Source organism: Dama dama, chromosome 27 (genome assembly GCF_033118175.1).
Source record: "Dama dama isolate Ldn47 chromosome 27, ASM3311817v1, whole genome shotgun sequence".
Classification (NCBI taxonomy): Eukaryota; Metazoa; Chordata; class Mammalia; order Artiodactyla; family Cervidae; genus Dama; species Dama dama.
Window position 1 is genome coordinate 54230713 of NC_083707.1, and position 27358 is coordinate 54258070.

A 27358-nucleotide genomic window follows, 5' to 3' on the forward strand; every position below is an offset into this window, starting at 1 on the left:
CAACCAAGAAGTTTCATGAAGGGAATGCAGTCTGTTGCATCCTCCTGTTACACTGAATGGCTAGTCAGTAATTATTTGTTAAATTTGAGGATACAGAAGCAATACAATGGGAGCAATACATTTTTCTGGTTTAACTATTACACCAAAAGGCCAATTGGCCTTAGTAGTGTATGGGTTGCCAGGTTACTTAGGGCAATAAAATTAGCTTTGGGGATGATGCAAATAGAGACACAACTAAAGAACATAAGATTGGCTTAGAAGCAGTAGCACCATTGATGCCCTGACTCTGTGAAGAGGGCCGGCACTTAATTAGGGATGACCAGAGCCTAAGACCATAATGAAAGATCAAAGAAAGACAACAGCCTCTCCAACTGAAATGTACTATGGATTATGATGGGCTGCCCTGGTAGCTCAAATGGTAAAGAGTCTACCTGCAATGCGGGAGACCTGGGTTCAGTCTCTGAGCTGGGAAGATATCCTGGAGAAGGAAATGGCCACCCACTCCAGTATTCTTGCTTGGAAAATCCCATGGATGGAGAAGCCTGGCAGGTTACAGTCCCTGAGGTCTCAGAGTCAGACACGACTGAGTCGTCATTGAGTGAGAGTGACAGATAATGATAATTAAAGCAGAAGGAGCCACACAGACAGAGACACCACTGGAACTGATTTCCAGCATAAAAATTTAGCCTAGGATACATAGGCATTTCAAATTCATGATGGAAGGCCAGACTGCTCAGTAGGGAAACAACTAAAAAGTTAGATCCCTACCTCACACCTGACCGCTTTGAATTACAGATAAACTTGGATCTGAAGGAGAATCCCAGCTCAAAATGGGAATCTGAGCACTTGTGTGTTTCATCTCAGCTTTCTTAGATTTCATTAAAACAACAGCAAAGGATTTTTAAATATTGAAATCCCTTAATAATAAAGAGGGTAAAAAAGAGGGCTGTTAGCAGGTCAGAAATGTCAGAACTGAAAGACTGAATGTGAACTGAAGGTGCAGCTGTGGCAGTTGAAGGGGATGCCTGATCCCGCAGACACGGAAAACTGGAGCACGTATCAACAATCTTAAAAACGGATCTGGTCTTTGAGTTACCAATTCTGTTTCTAAAACTTTATCTTGAGGAAGGACGCAATTATACAAATAATCAGTAATACTTGTACAAGTACATTAAGTTCATTGCTGTTTATGAAAGCTATATTGGAAAGCAATCCGACAGTAAGCATTAAGCTAATTAGATTATTTCATAACAGTACAGTGGAAACTTTGGTGGCTAATTATATGGATGTTAATTTAATTTAACTGGTAAGCAAAGACCTTCTTGTTACACCTTAGAACGACCTAAAGGCCTTTCATGATCTAACCCCTTAGACTAGAAGCACCCACAATGGCCTCCTGTCTGGCTACCTGACATGCCCCACCACCCAGTGTCCACAAAGTTCACACTGAAATTCATTTTGCTAGAGAGATTCTTCCCACCCACCAATCTAAATGGTCCACATACACTCCTCCACCCAGGTGTCATTGCCCAGAGCATGTATCCTTTTTCTGCAGAACCTTTAGTTACATGTTAATGTATTTCTATCTGTCTCCCTCACTAGATAGTACATTCCAGAGAGCAAGGCTCATGTCTATTTTGTTTAACACTGTTTTCCCAAACTTAGTGTCAACACCATAGTACCCACTCAGTAAGAGTTTACAGACTTAATTACATAATTGACGACATGGAAAAAGTTGATGAAACAAATAAAAGTTTATAATAAAATGGTGCCATATATAGTCTGTGCCTTTAATATATGCACACGAGTATGTAACAGGCACAAAAATCCCACAGAAACAGAGATACACATAACCGTGCTGAATAACTGCCCGTGGACAGTATATTTGAGTGATTTTCTTGTTATATTTGCTTATCCATCTTTCCTACTTTGTACAGGATGAATGAACATATGTTAGTTATGTAAAAAGAGAAAAATAGTTATTAAAATACTTTAAGAGAAAACATTTTATAAATAACATTTTCCAAAATGCTACTATGTAAGAAAAGCTGTGAGGAAATGCCTTTAGAGACATTTCTTCTGAGGAAGAGGCTCTAATGTGACCTGAGTCACATCACCTCATGTAAACTGAGAAGCGGTTATGGGTGCTTGAGTGGACACAGATCTGAGCCAACTATTCTACAATCACTACATTTTTCAGCTCGACAGAGCTGTGAGCCTGGCCCTCATCAGTCCCCGATAACCTAAATTAGGTGAGAATTTAAGGAAAACCCAATATTCCAAGAGCTGACCCTCTAGAATAAAGACAACAGTGGTCCTCTAGGAAGGCAGAAATGGCAAAACAGGGGGATGATTACACAACTGAAGATGCAAAATATTTACAGCCTCTCTATGTTATGATGACTTTTTTCTTCTGTTTGAGGAAAGCAGAAAGAATGTGAGGGTGGAAGGAATGGTGAGGCGAGTGCTGGGAGTCGGATCATGGCGCTCCTCTCTGGTCTGTCCCGGGAGCAGCACAGCTCCAAAGGATGAGGAGATTTCCACGGAAGGCAAGGGTCCACAATACCGAGGGACGGAGTAGAAATGGTGAGCAGGCCTAGGCAGCCCGTGAAGGAGTCACTCAACAGAGACAGGAGGGGTGACCCTGCGCACCAAGCAAAGCGGGGATGGAGGCACAGGCGTCCTCAAGCTCCAACAACCACGAGGCTTTGCTGTGCCTCCTATGAGCGGCGGGGCGCTGGGGGAACACTGCCAGCCTGGGACTGCAGCTGAACGCCTAAAGAGGGCTTCCCCATCGAGAGGGGACGAGTGGGCAGAAAATCACGGTGTATCACAGTCAATTATAGTTTCATGATAAGTTTTAAAACACTGAAACATAAGAAAATTTCAATTAGGTTCTTGAAGTCAGTGAGCCCTGAGGCAAAGCCTGCATGCCCTGATGGATGTAGATGAAGAAAGAGGAGGAGAGAGGACATCTCAGGATGGGGGGAAAGAGGGAGACAGCAAACCTGGCTCTCTAGCTGAGCTGATTTCACACAAGAGGGGCTTTGACCAAGCTTCTAATTCAAGTCTACATGGAGAGATAGTATCATTGACCTCCCCAAGAGAGTCAGTATTTCTGAAAATTTGAATGAACCTTTAACAATAACTTAATATTGATGTGTGTTCAGTCACTCACTTATGTCCGACTCTGCAACCTCATGGACTGTAGCCCGCCAGGCTCCTCTATCCATGGAATTTTCCAAGCAAGAATACTGGAGTGGGTTGCCATTTCCTTCTCCAGAGGATCTTCCCAACCTAGGGATTGAACCTGGGTCTCCTGCATTGCAGGCAGATTCCTTACCATCTGAGCCACCAGGAAAGCCCATAGAATTGATAATAAACAATTATTAAGAGTACCTCCCCAGCAAAGCTATAACTCTTATGCATAGAAGATGTAAACACATTCACAAAAAGACACTCATAGACAGACACACAGATCTGCATTCATACACAGACATACACACAGTCACACACAATCACACAGACACACACATTCACATACAGACATACTTGGGCATAGTGTCACGCCGGCACACCGTCACACAAAGCATTCACACACAGGCGTGTCACACACACACAGAGGACACATGCATATACAGACTCACAGATACACTGAGCATACACACACTCACATTCACACTGAAATATACAATAGATGCCCTCCTTACCTGGGCTTCCAGTATGTTAACTTTTTCTTGCAGATCTTCAATTCTCTTATCTTGTTCTTTTAAATTATTTTTTAAGGCCTCTATCTAAGAATTGAGAAACAGAAATGAAAAAAATCTTGCCAGACAACGGAGAATAGTTCCTTAAGTCAGAAATTGTGCAGGTTTCTGTGGTCAAGTAATGTTTATCAAATAAACAAAATTAAATCCCGAGCATTAGCAGACTCAGCAGGCTACAGAAAATAGCAGGACAAATTGGCACCTGGGGACAAGAGAGCACACAGCTGGTGCGATTAAACATTTTCATCTTTAGAAAACCTGTTTAAGCCAAGCTCAGCAGGATGCATTCTGTAGGAAGCAACACCGTGCTCGTCTGTGACTCAGCCCCATAACGCTTTCCTCCTGCAGAAGCAGAGGCCAGTGGACATGGTGGAAAGCCCCAGCCTGGCATAGGGCGACTCCCTGCAGCGGAGATCTGGTCAACCAGCAGCGTGTTAAGGTAAGCCCACTTTGCTTCGGAGGAACAACATCTGCTAGGAGGCAACATGGGGGTGATGGGGAGGTGGGGTGATGAAGTCCAGGATGAGGCCACAAGAGAGGAAGCACGTGGATTCCAAGGCCACCTCTGCCATTTAACTACTGTGGACCTCAGCCTTCTCATCTGTAAAATGGGATGCCCTTTCCATCCTCCCTGGCTCTCAAGTTGCCAGGACTCAACACTCTGGCCTTTTGGTGAGATCTAGCCAACCAAGTACAAATGCTGCATTTGTGTTAGGAAGGCATTTGAGTTATTTGGAAGGACTCCATTTAGAAACAAATATTATATAGCAAACAAAAATGAAGGTCTGGTTTTAAGTCTAAAGCAAATTCCCAAATCAGATCAAAATAAATATTGACGTAAATCGAGCGTGCAATTCACCATCCACCTGGCTGCCATCACAATGACCTTTCACCTGCCAAGGTGTTCCCAGTGAAGAAGGGCCAGACCGCATCCTGGTGCTAACACACCCCCTGTGTAAATTAACCACTTTTCATGAGGTAATGAAAACAGATCATTTCTTCCCTAAGAAGGCTGAATCTCTTAAACTAAAAAAATCTTCTAAAGAACAGTGTACATTACCTGGCTCAGAACACTGTAAAAAAAAAAAAAAAAATCACTGAAACCTCTAAAGGGTAAATGTAATTTCCCAAATATGTTCATTGAGAACATCACAGGTGTGGGCAAAGAGACAAAAGAGGACACTGAAAACAGAGCCATGTCGCTTGGGAATAACAAGGAAATGTCAGTGGGAAGAAGAATCTCAGTGCTTGTAGAGTCCAGACAAGGCGCGTGTATTTGGTCTTCTCGCTGTAAACATACCATCTGCCAGAGAAACACACTTGATTAACCTGACCTCCTGGATGACACTGCGCAGGTTCTGATGCTGGGAGTGAATCACAAACTGCAGATGTGAGATCTGCTCCTGGAGGAGGGAAATCTCCTTTTGAAGATCCTGGCAACTGGAAATGCAAAGGAGAAAAGAAAGAGTTGCAAATGCATTATACAGCTATTTTTGCAGCTGTGCTACCTAGCTCTCCTCACACACTACTCTACCCCTGGGCAACGTGTAGGTAGGATGTCTCCCGCCAAACAAGACACCTGAAGACAAACAGCCACGAAGCAGCCTCCGATTAGCTCAGACATGAATTTGAATGAGAAGATCAGTTCATGTCAAAAGCGCCTCTGTGGCCCCCTGTGACTTCCCTCCTTCCAGCAGGTAGTTGAGTCAAGTTGGACTGAGCCAGATGAAGCACTTACATAACTAATCTGTCTCACCTATGGGAGCACCCAGAGACCCAGCAGCCATAACACACACACGGGATAGTAGGATTAGAACACAGGGCCAGGAATTTTCATATATATCAGAAACCAGTTATAATAATCCTTACCTTTATAGCACTACAAGATTGTATGGCACACTTTCAGAGGTAAAGTGAATGTGCTTTTGGAAAATGTTTTTACAAAGTACTATTTTGTTTTAGCTTATTAAGGTTTTACAATTAGGAGCCAAGATCCAATGCAATCGCAATTCTGACTTTTTATACTCCACAAATATTACAAAGGTCATGGAAATTCATCTGACACTACAGAACTTGTTCTTATTTTTAAAAAAGAGTTTCCATTGTTTTACATCATGTACTAAAACACTGCTTCTCAAACTTAATATGTACTGGAAGATCTTATTAAATTGTCAGGAATCTTATTAAATGCATACTCTGATCCAATAGGCTGGGGTAGGGCTCTAGGTGTTCCAAAGATTTTGACAGTCCATGAGCCAGGCTTTGACTGCTCTGGGTAGGACAATACTAAACACTATGGTTCTCTCAATAATGTTTAATATATAATAAAGTTGCTTAAAACCAAGTAGTTTTCATGCAACGTGCAATATTTAAGACAATCTTAATTTCCCCCTTGTTCAGTCTTGTTTAAGAGAGCTTTAAAAGGAATTTGTTTTACTGTAGAAAAAATTGCTATAGAAAAAAACTATAGTAATGTTTGCACAAGTACAAATGATGTATAAAGGTAGCCATCATTATTTATCCTATGTAATGAAATAATTTCTACTATAAAGTGCTGTAAAATTACATACCATGTATGTCATAAAATATACATAAAATATAGTTCATTATTGTCCACAACATTAAACATGGAAACAATCTAAATGTTCATCTACAGAAGACTGATAAAACTAATTATGCTATAACTACACCACTTTTATTTTACATTTACATATATACAGCAGAGATAGACCAACAATTTATATCAAAGATGATGCTATAGAATATTATTTTTTAAAAAAGATGGTATTTTCAACAAATGATATTGTGATAACTGGATACTCGCAGGAAAAAAAGAAAAAGGAGATTAATCCTAACCTCACCTCATCAGAAAGTGAAGAAGAACTAAAGAGTCTCTTGATGAAAGTGAAAGAGGAGAGTGAAAAAGTTGGCTTAAAGCTCAACATTCAGAAAACTAAGATCATGGCATCCGGTCCCATCACTTCATGGCAAATAGATGGGGAAACAGTGGAAACAGTGGCTGACTTTATTTTTCTGGGCTCCAAAATCACTGCAGATGATGATTGCAGCCATGAAATTAAAAGACTCTTACTCTTTGGAAGGAAAGTTATGACCAACCTAGATAGCATATTAAAAAGCAGAGACATTACTTTGTCAACAAAGTAGTCAAGGCTATGATTTTTCCAGTAGTCATGTACAGATGTGAGAGTTGGACTATAAAGAAACCCTGAGCACAGAAGAATTGATGCTTTTGAACTGTGGTGTTGGAGAAGACCCTTGAGAGTCCCCTGGACTGCAAGGAGATCCAACCGGTCCATCGTAAAGGAGATCAGTCCTGGGTGTTAATTGGAAGGACTGATGCTGAAGCTGAAACTCCAATACTTTGGCCACCTCATGCGAAGAGTTGACTCATTGGAAAAGACCCTAATGCTGGGAGGGATTGGGGGCAGGAGGAGAAGGGGAGACAGAGGATGAGATGGCTGGATGGCATCACCAACTCGATGGGCATGAGTTTGAGTAGACTCCGGGAGTTGGTGATGGACAGGGAGGCCTGGCATGCTGTGATTCATGGGGTTGCAAAGAGTCAGACATGACTGAGTGACTGGACTGAACACCTCATCAAAAAAAAAAAAAAAATTCTATGTAAGATAAAACTGGGGACCCCCCAAAATTTCAGAAGATAATATAGAAGAGTATTTTAATGAATTTGGAATAGAGAAAGATTGTTAAAATCCTGGATTGGCAAAAAAGTTCATTTCGGTTTTTCCATATGAACTTTTTGGCCAACCCAACAGGACTCAGAACAGTATTAACTGCAAAGGAAAAGACTAATAAGTTTGACTAGACAAAAAATTAAAACTACTGCTCATCAAATGAAAGTTGATCAGATAGCCTCAGAATCTCAGTAACATAAATGAATAATAAAGGCACTGTATCCAAAATATATAATGAGCATCTATAAATCAAGGGCACGGGAACTCAGCAGAAAAATTAGAAAGTGACTCGAAGCACTTCACAAAAAAGATGAGTTGTGGATATATGGATCAAAGAGGCACAGAAGGCAAACAGAAATCTGGCCGATAGCTGGTTCTCTTCTCTCTTCTCCAGAGAGAAGAGAAAGAAAGAGAAAAGAAAAGAGGGAAAGAGCAATCAGACTCAGGACTTTCCTGGGGGATAATGAGAAAGAACTTGGATAATTTGCACAGCCAGGCTGGCTTTAAAAATTCATAAAATATGAAAATACTGTATATTAGTAAAGGTAAGTATTCAAAACGGTCTGATTTTGTCTTATGATGACCCAGAACTTAAGGACCAAATGCGAAAAGTGTTTAGAAGGATGGGGATAGGTAGATATGCTCCCCAAAATATAAAACTTGGGAAATTTCCCTGTGTATTTCACAAGAATATTACTATCAAGCTCATCATAGATAAATAAAAATCAAAAATAGGTCTTAAGATGGAAGAAAAGTGTTTCTGGAAGCACTCTTGAAAGTGTAGGGCTTTCAGAATTATCTGCGTTTTACACTAGAACAGTGATTAAAGGACGTTGCAAAAAAAAAAAAAAATCCCTTACGCTTGTTCAATAAACATAAAACCCAGTCATCCATTTAAGGTCTTTAAATGTGAGAATATACTAAATAAGCCACCATTTGAGCTCCCTTTAATCACTGTTATTTGTCTTTCAGTTGAAGCACTCAGTCTTAATATTAAGATGTACTAAAGCAAAATATCAAGAAGAAATCTAACATAGACCAGGCCTAGGAAAGGAAGACAGATGTCTGTATCCAGGATTTATGCTGCCTCCCAATGACTTAATATAAATACAAACTCAGTGTTGAAATTAAAATAAAACTGAAAAACTTCCCACTTCCAGGAAGATTCAGAAGATGTAGTTTTTCCCCACTCTTCCCAGTAAGTAAAACCCCAAATCTGAACATTATATATAAACAAAAGCAAGAAGAAAGATGAGGCTTCCCAGGTGGCTCAGTGGTAAAGAATCTGCCTGCAGTGCAGGGGCCACAGGAGACCCACATTCGATCCCTGGGTCAGGAAGATCCCCTAGAGGAGGGAATGACAACCCACTGCAGTATTCTTGCTGGGAGAATCCCATGGACAGAGCCTGGTGGGCTACAGTCCATGGAGTTGCAAACAGTCAGACACAACTGAGCACATATGTATGTAAGAAAGATGGAGAGAAAAGGGAAGACTGGTTCGGGATCCTGGGATCCAGGGAACAACATTAAGGATGAGTTCTTGGGGTTTTCTTTTTGAACATCCCAGGCTTGGAGCTGAGAAATTCCACAGCCTGGGAATGGCAACGGCAGCAGACTAAAAAGCCCCAATTAAGAGAAGAAAATCTTGGCTCTATCCTGATGAAAAAGGGCACTGAGGATGCTCTCTCAGTTTACCATGGAGAGAGGGTGAACAGAGTACCATTTCTGGTCTTCTTCATGATAGATTCTTACTGTGCAAGAAAGGAAGTTAACCCTCTCTTTAGCTTGCAGAAACATGAAAACAAACAGTTTTGTCTTTCGTAACATGGGATGACCACATAATAAGTACGAGGTGAGAAGCAAATCTGCAATCTCTCTGTTGGCCAATGTCTGCCAAAGATTTGGTCAAAAGAAATTGAGGTCATGGAGGACTGTCTCTCTGTCTAATTGTCAGGATACTTTAAAATCTATTTAGGGGTTAACTTCCACCATCCAAGGTAGCATTATTGAACCTTGTCATATGTCTTCTGCTGCTCCCTGTGAGTATGGCTTTGATCGAATTATTCTCTGACATCATGCTCTCCTTTTTAGAAGCATTTTGTGAGGTACAGCTTCTGTGTTTACTCTAAGGATTCAGTTGAACACATTGTTCATGGTGCTTTCTATGAGCAAATCCTAGAAACTGTTTTCTCTTCTCTTATAGACATATTTTTTAAAAAAGAGACTTCTCCCAAAGAACTGGTTGGTTTTAGTCTCATGGACATGGTGAATCACAAAACTAATCACAGTTTCCTCATTGGGTTGGCTGCTAGAAAATTTAAACTTAAGTCAATGGACCACTGTGAGGAGGTGTATAGTGCTTCCTGGTACACATTGTGTGGAATAACCTCATTATATCCTGCTCTTGTATCTCCCTGATTTCCTCATCTAATTTACTTCCAGTTAAAGGATTGTTACGTTATGTAGTTTTTGTACACAATCTTATATTTCTTAGAATTCAGGGGATATAAATATCTAATTACAAAGAGTATGAAGAGCATGATAGTGGCCACATTTACATAGTCTCAGAAGATAGCACTTTTAAATTCTCGTAAAGCACGTAAAAGTCCGTCTAGTCAAAGCTATGGTTTTTCCAGTGATCCATGTAAGGATGTGAGAGCTGGACTATAAAGAAAGATGAGCACTGAAGAATTGATGTTTTTGAACTGTATTGTTGGAGAAGACTCTTGAGAGTCCCTCAGACTGCAAGGAGATCCAACCAGTCCATCCTAAAGGAAATCAGTCCTGAATATTCACTGGAAGGACTGATGTTGAAGCTGAAACTCCAATACTTTTGTCCATCTGATGTGAAGAACTGACTCATTGGAAAAGGCCCTGATGCTGGGAAAGACTGGGGGCAGGAGGAGAAGGGGACGACAGAGGATGAGATGGTTGGATGGCATCACTGACTCGATGGACATGAGTTTGAGCAAGCCCTTGGGGTTGGTGATGGACAGGGAGGCCTGGCCTGCTGCAGTCCATGGGGTTTGCAAAGAGTCGGACACGACTGAGTGACTGAACTGAAAGCACACTTATTACCAGGGGTTAACACACTATGATATTTGGAGGAATGAAACTTCCAGAGGCCATATAAAGAGCTAGTGGCAACTGAAATTACGTTGCCTATATCAAGATGCTGCTGCTTCTGGGCACCTGCCACATATTCAAACACTGGGAACATTAATAATCCAACATGGAATTCCCACTAGAGAGAGAAGATAGTGAGATCAGTGGCATCCTGGAGCTTCTTTGAAATGGAAAGAATCACACTAGAATCTACAGGGACTCAGGTTTCCTGCTGTTTAGGATCTGATGTTTCTTCAGACCTTTATGGAGGCCATCATGAAACGAGAGTCCTCAATAGAAGAGAGGATCACAGCCAGAAGAACAGGGGAGGCCAGGTCCTTACCTTTCCCAGGCCAGACCACGGTGAAAGAATAAGCTAAAGCGTGGGTATAGCTCTGCTCACATTTCAACCAAACTCAGAAATTTCCATTTCTATCGCTGGTCAAAATCTTCCCCATTGTCATTTTCAGTGGTGGCACTCAGTAGGGCAGGGAGGCTTAAAAGAACCCTCAAAACTACTGTTAGTAACAAAAGTATGCTTTAACACTCAACCACGGGACTTCCCTGGTGGTCCAGGGGTTAAGACTCTGCCTCGCAAGGCATGGGATGCGTATTCGATCTCTGGTCTGGAAACTAAGATCCCATATGCATCTAACCAAGCCTGTGTGCCCCAGTGAAAGGTCCAGCATGACACAATGAAGATTCTGGGTGCTGCCACCAAGACCCGATGCAGCCAAGTAAATAAATAGTTTAAAAAAATATGTAACCACATCTTCAAGATACCCTGTTTCCTCCTCTAAGGAACGTGCCATCCCTGAGCAGCTTCTGTAGATACGGAGAAGCCAACACACTCCTTATCTTAAGTCCCAATGTGTTTCCCTGAAGCATAACTCTAAAATGGGTCTGTGTGTTTGTCTGAGATGTCACAGGGCAGAGAAAGAAGTTGGAAAACTGCCTTCTGCTCACAGCCACACAGACTCAGGAAGCCAGTCTGAGAGAAGGTCTCTGGAGTCTCCTGAGAAAGTCAGTTCTCCTCTATGGAAGGAACCACAGGGTTTCCTATGGCAATACTAGAGCCTAACTCCCAGCCCTACAAGTTCTGGAAGGTGGAGTAATCTTGACACATCAAGCAACCAATTGGAAGCTCTGTTTACTTCTGGAAGGAAAATGGAAAGATCAAATTAAATAAGGTGACTGAGGTTACTTTAAAAACTGAAAGGGGCATCCACATGTCAATTAGTACTGACAGTAGTAGAAATATGGGGTAAACCTTGTTTTTAAGATGCTTCTGCCAAATCTTTTAACTCTTGTTAAAAGTAATTGTGAGGATTAGCTTACTATAATGATATATACATATTCACATAAGGCTGAGCACCGAAGAACTGATGCTTTTGAATTGCACTGCTGGAGAAGACTCTTGAGAGTCCCTTGGACTGCAAGGAGATCAAACCAGTCCATCCTAAAGGAAATCAGTCCTGAATATTCACTGGGAGGACTGATGCTGAAGCTGAAGCTTCAGTACTTTGGCCACCTGATGAGAAGAGCTGATTCATTGGAAAAGACCCTGATGCTGGAAAGATTGAAGGCAGGAGAAGGGGGCAACAGAGGATGAGATGGTTGGATGGCATCATTGGCTCAATGCACATGAATCTGAGCACTCTCTCTCCGGGAGAGAGTGAAGGACAGGGAAGTCTGGTGTGTAGCAACCCATGGGGTTGCAAAGAGTCAGACACGACTTCTTTCTTTTATGCAAGAAAAAGCTTTTTCTTCTGAATTATAAAAGTTTAAAAGTTATCATCCTCTGAGATGCTTTCTAACATTAGAAATGCCAAGTTCCAATATGTTAAGCCTTCTATATCTTTATCAAAATGATAGAATGACGCTCACTTGGCACTTATCTAACTCACTATCTATGTTTAAGGGAAATTAAATCACCCAAGCCACCAAATCAAATTTGGTGATTTGATTAAAGCACCAAATCTCCCACAGCTGCTTCCCTGCCCCCTAGGGAAGCAGGCCTAGGCTATTCCTTGAACAAGATTGGGAGGGGGCGCCTGCCACAGGCTACTGGTTGGATGTTCCTGTAGGTGTTGGTCAGCATGTTCAATCTGACCAAAACAGGAAGTAGTGTTAGGCCAATCAGAATCTTTCCTCTGGAATTTGAAAGGAAGAGATGGTGGGAAAAGGTAACGAATCATCCAGGAAGAACAAAGAACAATAAAAGAGCGAAACTGCATAAATACACATTGCTAAGCAGGGTCAACAAAATAACCTGATTTTTCAAGTCACATTAGGTGCTAAAGGGTGGTCCTCCTGTCTTCCCATGAGTACATCTTCCTTACAGCCATATCTATCCAGTCTTAATCTTGAACAGAAATCCTTGATGCTAGCTTAACCAAGTCTGTTAAAAGACTCTGACTCATACTGATTTCGTTTTCTTGTCACTTAGCAAAGTGAATACCTCCACACACAGCTCGAAGTAACAAGTAAAACAAATATTTGTGATACCTACAATTTATAAAAACTGCACAAGCCAGGACGTTCAATACCTTTCTGGAAACACAAAACATCCACTTCCCTCAAGATATTTTTAAAATGTCAAGAGCTTTTTGAGAGTTCTTTATCTTGACAGCTCATATATAATAGAACTGAAAGAACAGATAATTTGGTTTTTAAAATGGTTACATTTTTGGCTCAAACACTAACAAAACCTCTATTATCCATAAAAAAAAACAAACTATTTTTAAAGAAAAAATCAAACAAATTGTCTATACTTTTAATGGAAGGCACATTGTACCACCTGTAGTTTTACTGCATGGAAAAGCTCTCTTTAGAAAAAAAGAGGTAAGCCAAAAATTTACTTAGAGTTAAATTATGAGTAAATACAAGTAATTTCAAAGATTTATGGATATTTTCCATAGTATTTTCTTCCTTATCTACAGAGATGTGTGTAGGCTGCTGTGTTGTGCTTATTCGTGTCCGACTCTTTGCAACCCCATGGGCTGTAGCCCACCAGGCTCCTCTGTCCATGGGATTTCCCAGGCAAGAATACTGGAGTGAGTTGACATTTCCTCCTCTGGGGGATCTTCCCAACCCAGGGACTGAACCCACATCTCTTGCGTCTTCTGCACTGGCAGGCAGAGTCTTTACCACCGCACCACCTAAGAAGACCTACCTATAAGTTAGGGACGTGCATGCTACAGAGCTTAGCAATCCACCTTCTGGGGCTATATGCTTGTTCACAGGCATTCAGGGAAATTGATATTAGCGGTATCCCAGTGTGTTTCAAACATGTAGGTACAGGGTCAGTCCAAAATTGTCAGGGTCAGTCCAGTTCTGGACTTTGGCTTCTGTGGTCCCATGAAGAGAAAGAGATAACAGGGAAACAAAAGGAAATAGGAAAAAAATCAAAGGACCAAGAGAGACTGATGTTTGAGTGTAAGTTATTAAATGAGAAAAAGAATGTGCACACTTTGAGATTCATAATAATGCCCAGTGCAATAGCTCTAGATGGATGAACTATGATCTTGAAACAGATTGAACTTTGAATGCTATATCAGAATATATAATGATTGTGGAAGGTTAAGAATTAAAAGAAAAGAAAGGAAATGAAAAGAAAAGGTTCAGGAAATTTCATATAATACCATTTATTCTATCATATTTTGGAGAATTTTTTGAATAGCAGCCAAGCAGTCAAGCCATTTGATATCCATAAACTCATATATCCACCCCCACCCCTAGCACACCAAGGACCAGCACACCAAATGAATATTTGTAAGTAAGTCCCAAGAACTAAGGATGCTTTTCACAGTAGTTTCTTCATTCTCTACAAAGTTGGGAGCATGACAAAACCATCTTATAATTGCACTTGTGGGCTAGCTAATTTAATGCCAGCTGAAGCAGAGTTCCATTAACCAAATCAGAAGCATCAGGTGAAGGGAGACCTCAACAGCAACCAGCTCAGCACCAGGGGAGAGGACAGGCTCATTTACTCTTCAGAAGGATTAATGGCCCCCTCCCCCCACACACACCGGTCTCCCTGTACCCGCAGTGACCTCTGCTTCCTTCCTGATCCCCCGGTAGCTAGAAAGGAAGAGATGCATGGCAGTTAATGCGAAGAAATCTCCCTTCCTCATGCACTCTCAGGCTTCCTTTCTCTTGTGGAATAGGAGCCTTCTATCTGCTCAGTGGACCAGAGGAGAGAAAATACACCAGGAAATGCTTTTACTTCAGAGGTAGATTTGCAAACCTTTTAGCATTTGTAGCGCTGGATTTGAGATGCAGCAGCTTGTTTTCCAAAGACAGCTTTTTTTCTAGCAGTGTTCTCTTTTCCTGGGAGAAAATAAGATACAATTTTTGCTTATTTCTTGTCCTCCATGTGTGTGTGTGTGTTTCGCAAGGCATTCTTGCAAACTGTTCACTAAAGATGCTTCTTGTAATACCAGAAGTATGTTTTGAACTCAAGAGTTAATTTCATACGGAGCTGTTACAGTCCACCCCAGTGGCCCAGGAAGGCATTCTCCTGTATGGTTTCAGCTCAGTACAGTTCAGTCGCTCAGTCGTGTCCGACTCTTTGTGACCCCATGGACTGCAGCACGCCAGGCTTCCCTGTCCATCACCAACTCCCAGAGCTTGCTCAAACTCATGTGCATTGAGTCCGTGATGCCATCCAACCATCTCATCCTCTATCGTCCCTTTACAAGTAGCTGCATGACAGGTCAAGACTAAGTGTCTTCACCGCCCTCCATTGTCTGGAGACCTTGGCTCCTTCCCTAGCCCACTTCTCGGTCAAACTTCTCTTGTGTCTCTCCATCCCACCCCAAACGCTAACTGCTCATCTCTCTCTAGGCACTGGTTCTCCCATCATTCCACCTGCTTCTCCTACATTAGTCTCAGTTATTGGTATCCAAGGACACTGTTCTGCTGGTCTTGATACCTATCTCTCACATGGCAACTGTCAGAAGGTAGAAAAGTAGTAAATGTATTTTTAGTGAAGGCACAAAGCCACAAGTGATAAAATCACTTCCTAATTAGGATGGAACAGAAATTTTGACATTTTGAAAGAATACCTAAAGAAATGTCTTAATGTTATTATTAAACCAAACTCTTTCCATCCAAGAGGAAAACAGACATACCCATGAAAAACGAAGCTATCGTGATTATACTCTTTTTTATATTTGATGGAAACAGATGTTTTGACACTATTTGCAATGCTGGTTAAAATCATACCTTCTGCAGAATTTGTAAACTACAAGACAGCCATTGTAGCAAAAAGATCAGAATGTCTTTGGACACGCACTGACCTGGTTTTGAAACTTGGTGACTATAATTTTTGCCAAGGCTTTAACCTCTCTAGTTCTTATCATGGTTAAGAAAAATTAACCAAAACTTATGGTTCAACATACATGATTTTAATGTCATATTGGGTCATTGTTTAATAACCTGACCCAAGGAATTTTTTTAATTCTCTTGGAGAATTTCTTTGTGTTTGACTTTAGTATTTATTATTTGATTAGAACCCTGAGTTTGTAAAGTTGCATGTTAATTTGTGGGTTTCTGCCTGGTAGAAAAGTAATTCCAAAGGTTACAGTTTCTTCTCTTAAAGAATATTAACTACTTTTGTATCTAACCCAGTAATCCTATCCTATGTTCTTTTTTTCAAAATGCATGTAAATAGCCAATTTCAAAAAATATTTTATTTAAATCAGCTTTACCATCTTACTGGTTCCTTCATTACATAGGGAGTTGAATAAAACATCTGACATGTATTCATTCTATATCTGAGTCATTTTTTTTACTTTTTGAACATCTCTAAACTAAGGATAATACTGCCTACATTGAAATGTTGGGATGACTGGGATGTATGTGAAAGGTCCACATGCTTTTCTGGAACATATTTGAACCTCAATATATAATAATTTGAAGATACCAAGTATGTCATATCTTATGTGTGCTGTTATTTTTAAAATTTATACCAGCTTTCCCAAAACTTTTCTGTGGCATTCTGGTTTTATATACATATACATGTATATTGTTCTGGTGTAGTCCTAGTTGATCTGAGGGAACAAGATACTCTGAAAGTTTATTATGATATTTGGATCACCAAAGAAACATATCACTTATAATATTTTGAATTTATAGGAATAAAAATGGTGTTTTAACAAACATTCCTCCTAATGGACTTACTCTCCATTAATGGATTTTTATAACAAAGGTTTAAGGAGACCAGACAGCTGGACAAGCAGATATTCTACCTCGGTCAAGGCTCCAGTATTTAGCTTGAAATTTTTTAAAAATTCTTATTTTATATTTGAGTATAGCTGATTTACAATGTTGTATTAGTTTCAGGTGTAAAGTGGTTCAGTTATACATACATCCATTCTTTTTCACATTCTTTTCGTGGATAGGTTATTACGGAATATTGAGCAGAATTCCCTGTGCTATACAGTAGGTCCTTGAAGCTTGGACTCTTTAATGTTTCCTCTTTGACAACAGGGAAGATCACATTACACCAGTTAGCACTTTTCACTTTTCAGGGACAGTATTTCTGGAAAGGAAAGCATCCACAGCGCCACCCAGTGGACAATACACTCTCGCCCAAGCCACACCTCTGAGCTCGCGTCCCCTCACCCTATTTACTGAAGACGGCTTCCCTGATAGCTCGTTGGTGAAGAATCCACCTGCAGTGCAGGAGACCCCGGTTCGATTCCTGGGTCAGGAAGATCCCCTGGAGAAGGGATTGGCTACCCACTGAAGGATTCTTGGGCTTCCCTTGTGGCTCAGCGGGTAAAGAATCTGCCTGCAATGTGGGAGGCCTGGGTTCCATCCCTGGGCTGGGAAGATCCCCTGGAGGAGGGAAAGCCTGGCCACTCTGTTCTGGCCTGGAGAATTCCATGGGCTATACAGTCCATGGGATCACAAAGAGTCGGACATGGCTGAGTGACTTTCACTTCACCACTTCATTTATTGATCAAGGTGAAGTGGACACCAATTTAAATCATTGCCATATGTTAACATCTAAATGATTCAGGAATCATGGATATCCTTTTTATCCCACATCAGAGAAGCTGGGGGCCTAACAGAAAGGGTTGCAAACTGCTAACTGGTGGACTGTAGAATAGTTCCTTGTTCACACGGTCATCGTTTATAAAATGATGATGAGGAATTAGCTGGTCTCAAAAGCGCCTCTGAGCTCTAAAATTCTAATAGAGCTAAATCAATGACACTGGAAAACAAATACGACGCCACAGTAGTGCACGGCTAGCCAAAGGAACATATGCCATATTAAAATGCTCTTATTGGGTGTTTTGCTGGCTTATCACTGTGTTTATGGAATTCATTCTCACTGCATTCCTGATTAAAGTGGGACAGATGGTGAAGGTTTTAAGTAATGTGTTCATTACCAGACCTCATACCACTAATGGCTACTTACTGGAGCAGTGGCTTGTGCAAGTGAGTAGAAGATGAATCCTTCTCCAGGGGGGTGCTCACCACCAGGCAGTATTTATTTACCAACCTTTGTTGGGGATGTTCATTTTTAACTTTCATTTCTTTTTGAACGCATGTCTTTTTCTTATTAATACTAAGATATTAAGAGTAACCCTTCCTCATTCTGATACACACTCCCCTCCTGAGAAACCCTTCATCACAGCCCGTATTGCTCAGTATCTCCTTAAAACAAGAAGCTGCCAAGCTTTGCTTCTTATATTTGTTTGATCATTTTACAAATATAATGTATCCTTAAACTAAGCATGTTAAAAAACATTCTTTCACATTTTCTTCCCACTGCATCCCCATCTACCTCCACCTCCCAGAGATCCCCAAAGACTCTGCTTTAGGAAGTCACTGAGCTAGAATGTTCTGGAAGGTTCCTGCATATCCCTCCTGAACCTTAGGCATCCTGTCCACCTACTGTGTCACAAAGCTCCTCGAGAGAGCTCTCCATTAAGGGTCAAAACCAAGACGAATGCCAGGCCGTCACTTCTCCAAATGTCTGCCAGTATCTAAGCTGCTTAACCTCATTCTGGGGTCCGTTCCCCTGCTTTCAGCAGGATGTCAGCTTCCCTGCGGACCCCTGTGAGGATGAGTGAAAGGAGGGCTGGGTCGTTCCTGGAGTCTCACACGACCCAGATACATTATATTGCAATCTCCACAAAGAGACAGTATCCAGTCCACTGCAAATAGGTATCTAGCCCCTAGCTCTGCCTGGTACATGGTAGGAGCTCAAATATTTGTTGAATATATAGTGCAGTGAATATACCCCAGAATTCTGAGATGACCTCACATCCAGGGCAGATTTCCTTGGGTTTCTAGAAGACAGAAATTACATTCCATTATTTTTTGTTAATTTTCAGGGACTGACAGCTGGCCACTAAACATGACCCAGTGTTACTGGGTTTGAGGTGATTGCAAACCTAAATTCAAATGTCAAGCTGGTTAATCAAGTAGTTTAATTAAGCAACTCTATTTGAATTGAGGAAAGGAATTGTCTTCCCTTCCTCAATGCAAATATTCCTTGTGCTATCTTAGTTTGCCAAACAATTTTGTTGTTGTTTAGTCGCTAAGTCATGTCCAACTCTTTGTGACCCCATGGATTATAGCCTGTCAGGCTCCTCTGTCGATGGTATTTTATTAGAGGACAAATATTCTTTTTAAAAAAGCTTTTTATTTTGCACTGGACTACAGCCAGTTAGCAATGTGATAGTTTCGGGTGGACAGTAAAGGGATTCAGCCATATATATATATATATATATATATATACACACATGTATCCATTCTCCCCAAACTCCCCTCCTATCCAGGCTGCCACATAGCACTGAGCAGAGTTCCTTAGGCTTTACAGTAGGTCCTTGCTAGTTATCCATTTTAAATGTATAGCAGTGTGTATGTCAGTCCCAAACTCCCTAATTACCCCTTCCCCGTCCTCTCCCCATCCTGGAACCATAAGTTCATTTTTTAAGCCTATGAGTCTGTTTCTGTTTTGTGAATAAGTTCACTTGCATCATTTCTTTTCAGGTTCTGCACATAAGGGATGCCATCCGCTACTTCTCCTTCTCTGTCTGACTTACTTCACTCAGTATGACGATCTCTAGGCCCAAATGTTGCTCTAAATGGTTTATTTCATTCTTTTTAATGTCTGGGTGATACTCCATTGTGTATATGTACCATATCTTCTTTATCTATTTGCAGGATAAATATTCTAGCACTGCAAAGTATTCATCCAAACGTTCCAGTTTGTCCAAAACATCTAACTTATAAACTGTTACATGTGGGCAAACCAGCTACTTGAGGACATTCCAGCCCTGTGATTTTGGCTAAAGTAAAACACTGAACATCGCCCACCGTGCACCACAAATGTAGCTGTAGATTATTATTATTAGATTCAGTTAAGTTTAGGCTTCTAAACTAGGTCCTTATAGGACCTTCATTAAGATCACAGATATAAATTAAATTCTTAGGAAATATGTAAAAAATTGATCAAACTTTTTTCTCAGGCAAATATCCTGAATGTTGAAACATCATGCTTTGGAAGTGACATTTCTAGGAAAGGGAAAGTCACTCAGTCATGTCCAACTCTTTGCAACCCCATGGACTGTAGCCCGCCAGGCTCCTCTGTCCATGGAATTCTCCAGGCAAGAACACTGGAGTGGGTAGCCGCTCCCTTCTCCAGGGGATCTTCCTGACCCAGGGATTGAGCCCAGGTCTCCTGTATTGGAGGCAGATTCTTTACAAAGCCCCCAGGGAAGCCCTAATATTTCTAAAATAGCCTCTATTCAAGCAGATTCATAAAACAAAATAAGGCTGAGAAGAGTGGAGGCAAATTGGCAAATTCATATAATAAATATAAAAACATACTGAGAAGAGGGCAGCAGAGGATGAGATGGTTAGATAGCACCATCATCAATGGACATGAATCTGCAACTTCCAGGACAGCGTGAAGGACAGAGACTCAGTGGACATGAATTTGAGTAAACTTTGGGATGAAGGACAGAGGAGCCTGGCACAATGCAGTCTGTGGGGTCAGAGTCTCGACTGGACAATGACAACAGGATTGGGCAATATTTACCAGAAGTTAAAAAAGTCTGTATTCTTATCTACTCTAACCCAAAGATGCCAACTGTCTATTGGTTTATTATTAAAAAATATTCCATGGCTTGTCTGAATTCTGAATTCTAAGGCATGCCAAATGAAATGTATGTGCTCACTTTTTGTGTGTATTTGGAGGGCCAGCTACTTAAAGGAGTGCTGCATAAAACTTTTAATAATTTTTGTTCTATTATTATTCTTCCCTAAATTGTCTGTTCTGAAAGTTACAATTTCCATAGAATGTCTTATTTGTGAACTATGTCTGTCCTATGCCAGCCATAGGTTTTTACAAACCTAAAGGGAACACGGATGGCCAAAAATAAACCCTCTATTGACTAGTACATAGTGCTTACGACTGCAGGGATTCACTACACTATTACTAGTAGGAGATGGACTTTGCGATCTTTTCTATTATTTCTATTCATGACCTCACCTAGTTCCCCTTTCTCAGCCATACATTTACTAGGGAAAAAAGTGACAGATAATATGACTGCAGTGTTTGTAGAAAGGTAAATCAGTAACTACAACACACACCATATTAAATGTTCGTGAACATTACTGAGCACATTCTAAGATCTTCAGCTACAAAGAGTACTTTCACTTCATGCTACTTACTTTCATATTATTTTCATTCATTCTCATTGAACCATGTCACGAAGAAGCGCCTTTAATTCTCCAAGGGCCTACCTTTTCCATTCTCTGTATAAGATTCTCCAACTCTGTGATCTGATTATGTTTTTCTTCAAGCTTCTCAGCCATTTGATCCAGATTTTCAACATGTTGTTTCAATTTCTGTTCTTTTTCAAGTTTGTCAACCTTTGGTTAGAAAAGCAGTTGTCAGACCATTGTTTTACCTAAACTTATACAGATATTATCTCTTGCTGTAATTTATATATCTATATATACATTAATAATTTACACATGTTTAGAATTACTTCTGTGAATTCAGTCTTCCTTTAAAATAAACCTGGTAGACTACAACAACACTAAGTCAATGGAGAATTTATAATACATAAATATTATTTCTGGAAGTTGATATTTGTTACTAAAAAGCACCCTCTCTGAAAGAGGGACAGAAAGAAAAGACAGTGATTTTAAAAAAGCAACACTTTTGAATTTTTCTCAACAAAACTTCCATAGAACAAAACCAAGATCTTATGTATTCAAGTAAAACATGTTCTATTTTTAATCAGAAATTGTCATAAAAGCAGAATATTTATCTCCATGGTGTCAGGGGGTTATCTCTGAACCACTGAGCCTAGGACTTATACTAAAAGTCTTTAGCAGACAGGCCCTAGGCCACACGTGGGAGTGTTCCAACTGACTTACAACTGACATGAATGCACACATCTGCTTCTGTATTTAATAGGGCTTGATATTTTTCCATGTTAAAAAAAAAAAAAGGCGTGTCTGATTTCCCTCCAACACAATAGGTGGGCATTCCTGCCCGGGAAGTCCAGGCTGGGCAGAGTCCCTCTTGCAGGGACACGGGCACTTCCGTCCACCTGCTCACTCGTTCACTCAGTTACTCCACCTGCACCCTGCATGCCTTCGAGTCTGTGACCGTCACCCCCAGAGCCAGAAGCTTGAGGGCGTGTCACCTAGGCGTGGGGTTCCTACCATGCTCCCCAGGGACCTTCCTAGGGCCGGAGCTGGCAGAGACTCAGACGCCCCACCCAAGCCTGAATGAGCTTTCCTGTTTTGAGTTTTGACAAACACACATACACACATTTCCCCTCTTCCCCAGTCCTGGACACATTCTGCAGATTCAGTTGTATTGGTCTTAGGATACACCATTCAGCTTTAAAAACAAACAAAAGTGTATGTGTATGATATATAGACATTCATATAATATTATATGATTTTAATGTATATATGCATATGTTAAAATATAGAAATATAAAATATAATTTAATATGAAATATATATGTACATATATACATTCTTTTGTTTCCTCTGAAGAATCTTTCCAGGACCAAAACAATTTTGAACCTATTTATCAAGCCCAACTTTTTCATTTAAAAAAAATTTTTTTTAATATTTATTTTTTTTAACTAGTTAATTAATTTGGCTGTGCCAGGTCTTAGATGTGACACGCAAGATCTTTGGCTGCAGCACGTGGACTCAGCTGCATGTGAGTACGTGGGATCCAGTTCCCTGACCAGGGATTGAACCTGGGCCCCCTGTATTGGAAGTACAGTCTTAGCCACTGGACCCCCGGGGAAGTCCCCCAACTTTTTCATTTTAGAGTCAAGTCCAGAGAGACAGAATGACTCAAACGGGGTCCCCTAGTTAGCCAAAGGCAGAACCAGAAGAGAAGCCACGGGCCCGTGTTGTGGGGCCAGCCCTGATTTCTAGGCTGACTGGCATGACCTCTTTCCCGCCGGCATTCTGTAGGGCTCTGGGCAAGAGGGGCAACAGAGCAGCTTGGTAACATCCAGGTACCAAGTACCAGGGCTGGGGGTAGGCCAGGGCAGAAGACGGGCACACTGCCCTTCCCGGGGCCTGCCTAGTCATGTGGCCATTGCTTGTTTCACATCTAACTCCTCCCTAAAAGGGAGACTCGGACAACTTGGGGGTCAGTTCAGTCGGCAAGCTGCCAGCTCAGTACCTGGAGGAAGTGCCTACTGTCCTCATGCTTTTTTCTAACTTCTTCAGACTGGGTTTGATAGTTTTCCAATAATCTCTGGGCCACATTTCTCAGAGCTGCTGCTCCTGCTTCTCTGGAGGCTTCGAGCTAGAAAGAAAAGGTCACTGTGCGCGCTTTGACATGAACAATAAGAAGGGTTACAGACAGGGCAGTCTGAGGGGCAACTAACCAAAAACACAGTCTGCAACCACCCCATTTGCACTTTCATAGACAATGGCTAGGAAGAAAGATGCTGTTACCTGGTAAGAAGAAAACATAAAATGAGAAGGCCCTATTTACTGGGGCTGTCATGAAGGTCATTAGCACTGGGCAGCCGAGCAAGAGCCAAGAACAACACCCTGCATTAAAGACCACACCCTGTAAAGTGCTCCCTGGCGCCCCATTGGCTTATACACAAATTTGCAAGCGTTTTATCATCAGTGGCCATGACAGTACTAAAAATGTATTTCCTGAAATAGAAGCTGGACAAGATTGAAGTACTAGGTGCAATAAAGATAAAGTGTCATGAATCTTTCAAGGATTTCACCTAAGAAATAATCAAGGATGGCTACAAAGATTTACCTCCTAAATCACTGTAAGACTGTGTACATGCTAAGTTGCTTCAGCCGTGTCCAACTCTTTGCGACCCTGTGGACTGTAGCCTGTTAGGCTCTTCTGTCCATGGGGTTCTGCAGGCAAGAACACTAGAGTGGATTGCCATGCCCTCCTTCAGGGGATCGAATCCCGACCCAGGGATCGAACCTGTGTTTCTTACGTCTCCTGCATTGGCAGGTGGGTTCTTTACCAGTAGCACCACTTGGTAAGCCCCATAAAACTGTACGTAAAATAAGCCAAAAAAAAAGAAACTATAAGGCACCAACAATAGATTAGCTAAACAAAATAATGAGACATTTGACTATGAGTGCTCTAATTTATATGCGATTATTAATTTAATTATTGTATATGTAAAGACTTAAATTTTATTGCAGAAAAAACACTTAACATGAGACTTGCCCCATTAACAGATTTTTAAGTGTACAATACAATATTAACTATAAGCACAATATTGTACTGTGAATCTCTAGAATTCACTCATCTTGTCCATCTTGAAACTATACCCACTGAACTTTTGTAAAATCATTTTAATAATAAAAATTATCTTCAAAATAAAACAGTGAGATTTAATTTATCAAGTGTAAAACTGCTTTGCTAAGTTTGTGAGCACATTGTGTGGATTTATGGAGGTAGGTGGATGTCTATCTGCTTTCACAGAAGCATGAATCTATCTTATTGGCTCAAAGGCTTAAAGTACAAAATGAGAACTTCCTCCTGCTGGTCATACCTTGATTTTCAACACTTCATTCTCTTTGTTCATTTCTAAGAGCTGCAGGTCTTTCCCTTTTATCCTTTCCATGAGCAGATCCAAACTGCCACAAGAGGGATCCATTGCAGAGTCAGAGCCATTTTGAATGTTTCCACAGCGCTGAAATGAACAAACAAGAAAATCACACACCTGACTTTTCTTTCACTCTATTAACTTTGATAACAATAATTATCGCTCAGTATTACTTAGGTCAGCGGAGTAGGAAATGGCAACCCACCCCAGTATTCTTGCCTGGAAAATCCCATGGGCAGAGTTGTCTGGCAGGCTACTGCCAATGGGGTCACAGAGAGTCAGACGCCTCTGGGCACAACACAGCACATTACATGTATCAAGGAAGATTCAGGTCGACACAAATAAGTCTTTTGACTCTAAAATATCAATGAGAAATTCTAGATGAATCAGCTGGCCTCTATATTTGCACAAATTTGAATAGATTCTTATATTGAAAGGAAAGAAGTACATCTTTCATGCCTTTTACATTCTTTACAGTTTCACATATACTATTAAGACCTTTGAGGAGATAGATGATATCCACAAAGCCAGTTGGCTTGTTTTTTTATATCTCTGTTGTTTGCTGACCTTCTGTGGTTTGAGATGCCCGAGGCAGACCCACTGGAAACACAGTTCACCTACATCCCCAAGAAGCTATTCCTATTAAAAATAGCTCCAACAACCTCCCCATTGTTCTAGCCAGTGGTTGATACTGGAGTGGGTTCCATTTCTTCCTCTGGGGGATCTTCCCGACCCAGGGATTGAACTGGCATCTCTTGGGTCTCCTGCATTGGCTGGCAGATTCTTTACCACTGAACCACCTAGGAAGCCCCAGGGGTTGATAACCAGTCCTCCTCGCTTTCTGAAACCCTTTTTTGCTCATCATCAATGGCTCCATTCTCTCCCACCTTTCCTCTTTATTCACTAGTTTAACTTTTCCCCTCCTGTGATGATTCCTCCTCGGCTTCTTCTTCCCAGTATCTAAATATTGGAGATCTCAGGACTCCATGCTTAGGTTTTCTCTCATTTCCATCCACACTCATGTGTTTGGTCATTTCCTCCAGTTTCAGAACTTTAAATACCATCCTTACTCCCCAAATCTCTACCCCATAGTCTGAGCCTTCTAGCACAGACCTCTGCCCTTAACTCCATAATCAGCTATGCAACCATTCATTAGAAACTTCACTTGGAAGTCTACAAAGCAACTCAGCATAGTCAGAACTGAATGTTTGACCTTCCCTGTCATTCACAACAGTAATCATTTTGCCAGTTTTAGAGGACTTAAGAAAATAATTGGAGCTAGTTGTGGTAGTTTGGGAGATAAGGATGATAAAGACTATGTTTATGCATCATCGTATGGTACTTTCTAGTATTTTCTGTGGCCATTCTACAGAGCAGATGACACTGTCATTCATGAGGTACATGTGGTTCAGGTGAGGCTTAACCTGGCATAACCCAGACAAGGGTGAGTGCAGAGTGCTTAAAATTATGTCTAAACGGCTGGTCATGGGGGAAGGAGTGCATTTAAATTTTATCGACTGTCTGATCACTCAGGCTAATGGCTCCAAATGGGTGTCAACTGGTGTGACCCAGGCGAATCTGAAAGTCTGTACCTTTGTCTATCACTGTAACATGTTGCTTCCACTCATCCTGACTGGGCCAATGTCTTCCCATAGACTTTAGATGAGTAAGTCAAGTTTAAAATATTCAGGTAAGATCTGGCCACTCCAGTCTGATCCTACTAATGACTTCTGTGGTTAAATATTTCATACATATGCTCATTAACATCTTTAAATACCAACAAAAGATTTAATACTTGACATAAAAAAATAATTTAATAATATCAAAAGTTATTTAAATGAAGTCTATATGGCTTTATGTTCACTTGCTGAAGGAATAAAAGTGGTACATTTTGATAAATTCATTACCTTTGCATCTAGTTTGTGATTTGTACTGCTATGTCTTACTTCATCTCTAAATATTTGATTTCGGATCTTTTCCAGAGTAGTTCGAATCTAAAAGGAAAAAAAAATTATTTTTTCAAAGGCATTAATCCCCAAAACTTTCTTTTTCTATACCAGTTACAGGGTACTGAATTTATCTGAAAGTAGTAGAGTCGGACACGACTGAAGTGACTTAGCAGCAGCAGCAGCATAGTACCGATATAACATATATACCGATACCATATTTAAACAACTGCCATCAACTTAACTTATACTTATGCTAATATTGTTTAGATTGCAGAAAATGAGCATTTTTGTCTTTAAAACTGTTCCTTAGGCAAACCTAAAATATAACCCAAATGAATGTTATACCACAAAGTAATTGCTATTTAGTAATTAGTGTTTAAAACTATTCAGTTCTATTTTTTTATATAGCAATTTCCTACTAATTTGCTATTTGGTAATAACTATAAAACAATTACTATTGGTAATCACTACAAAATAATTACTATTCAGTAATTACTACAAAATAATTACTATCCAATAATTACTACAAACTAATTACTATCTAGTAATTACTAGAGAATAACTACTATTTAGCAATTACTAGAGAATAATTACTCAGAGGAGATGGTATAAATTTATGCATGAAATATAAGCTTCATGTCTTGGTGATCTATGGAACTGCAAGACACTCAAAGATGAATTACTTGACCTGAATAAGTTACAAACTAGCTATG

At 40.6% G+C, this 27358-nt stretch overlaps 1 protein-coding gene across 2 annotated transcripts in view; it reads right to left on the reverse strand.

Annotated features, from left to right (window-relative positions):
- The window catches only part of CCDC68 (coiled-coil domain containing 68), a 57302-nt gene that overhangs the window by 10420 nt on the left and 19524 nt on the right, over positions 1-27358 (reverse strand). For both annotated transcript variants that reach the window (XM_061130806.1, XM_061130805.1), the window contains 7 exons: positions 26604-26690; positions 24643-24783; positions 23283-23408; positions 21359-21487; positions 14835-14917; positions 5102-5207; positions 3711-3794 (listed from right to left, as the gene is read on the reverse strand). In XM_061130806.1, coding sequence (XP_060986789.1) covers positions 3711-3794; positions 5102-5207; positions 14835-14917; positions 21359-21487; positions 23283-23408; positions 24643-24783; positions 26604-26690 — 756 coding nt within the window. The remainder of the gene's footprint in view (positions 1-3710; positions 3795-5101; positions 5208-14834; positions 14918-21358; positions 21488-23282; positions 23409-24642; positions 24784-26603; positions 26691-27358) is intronic.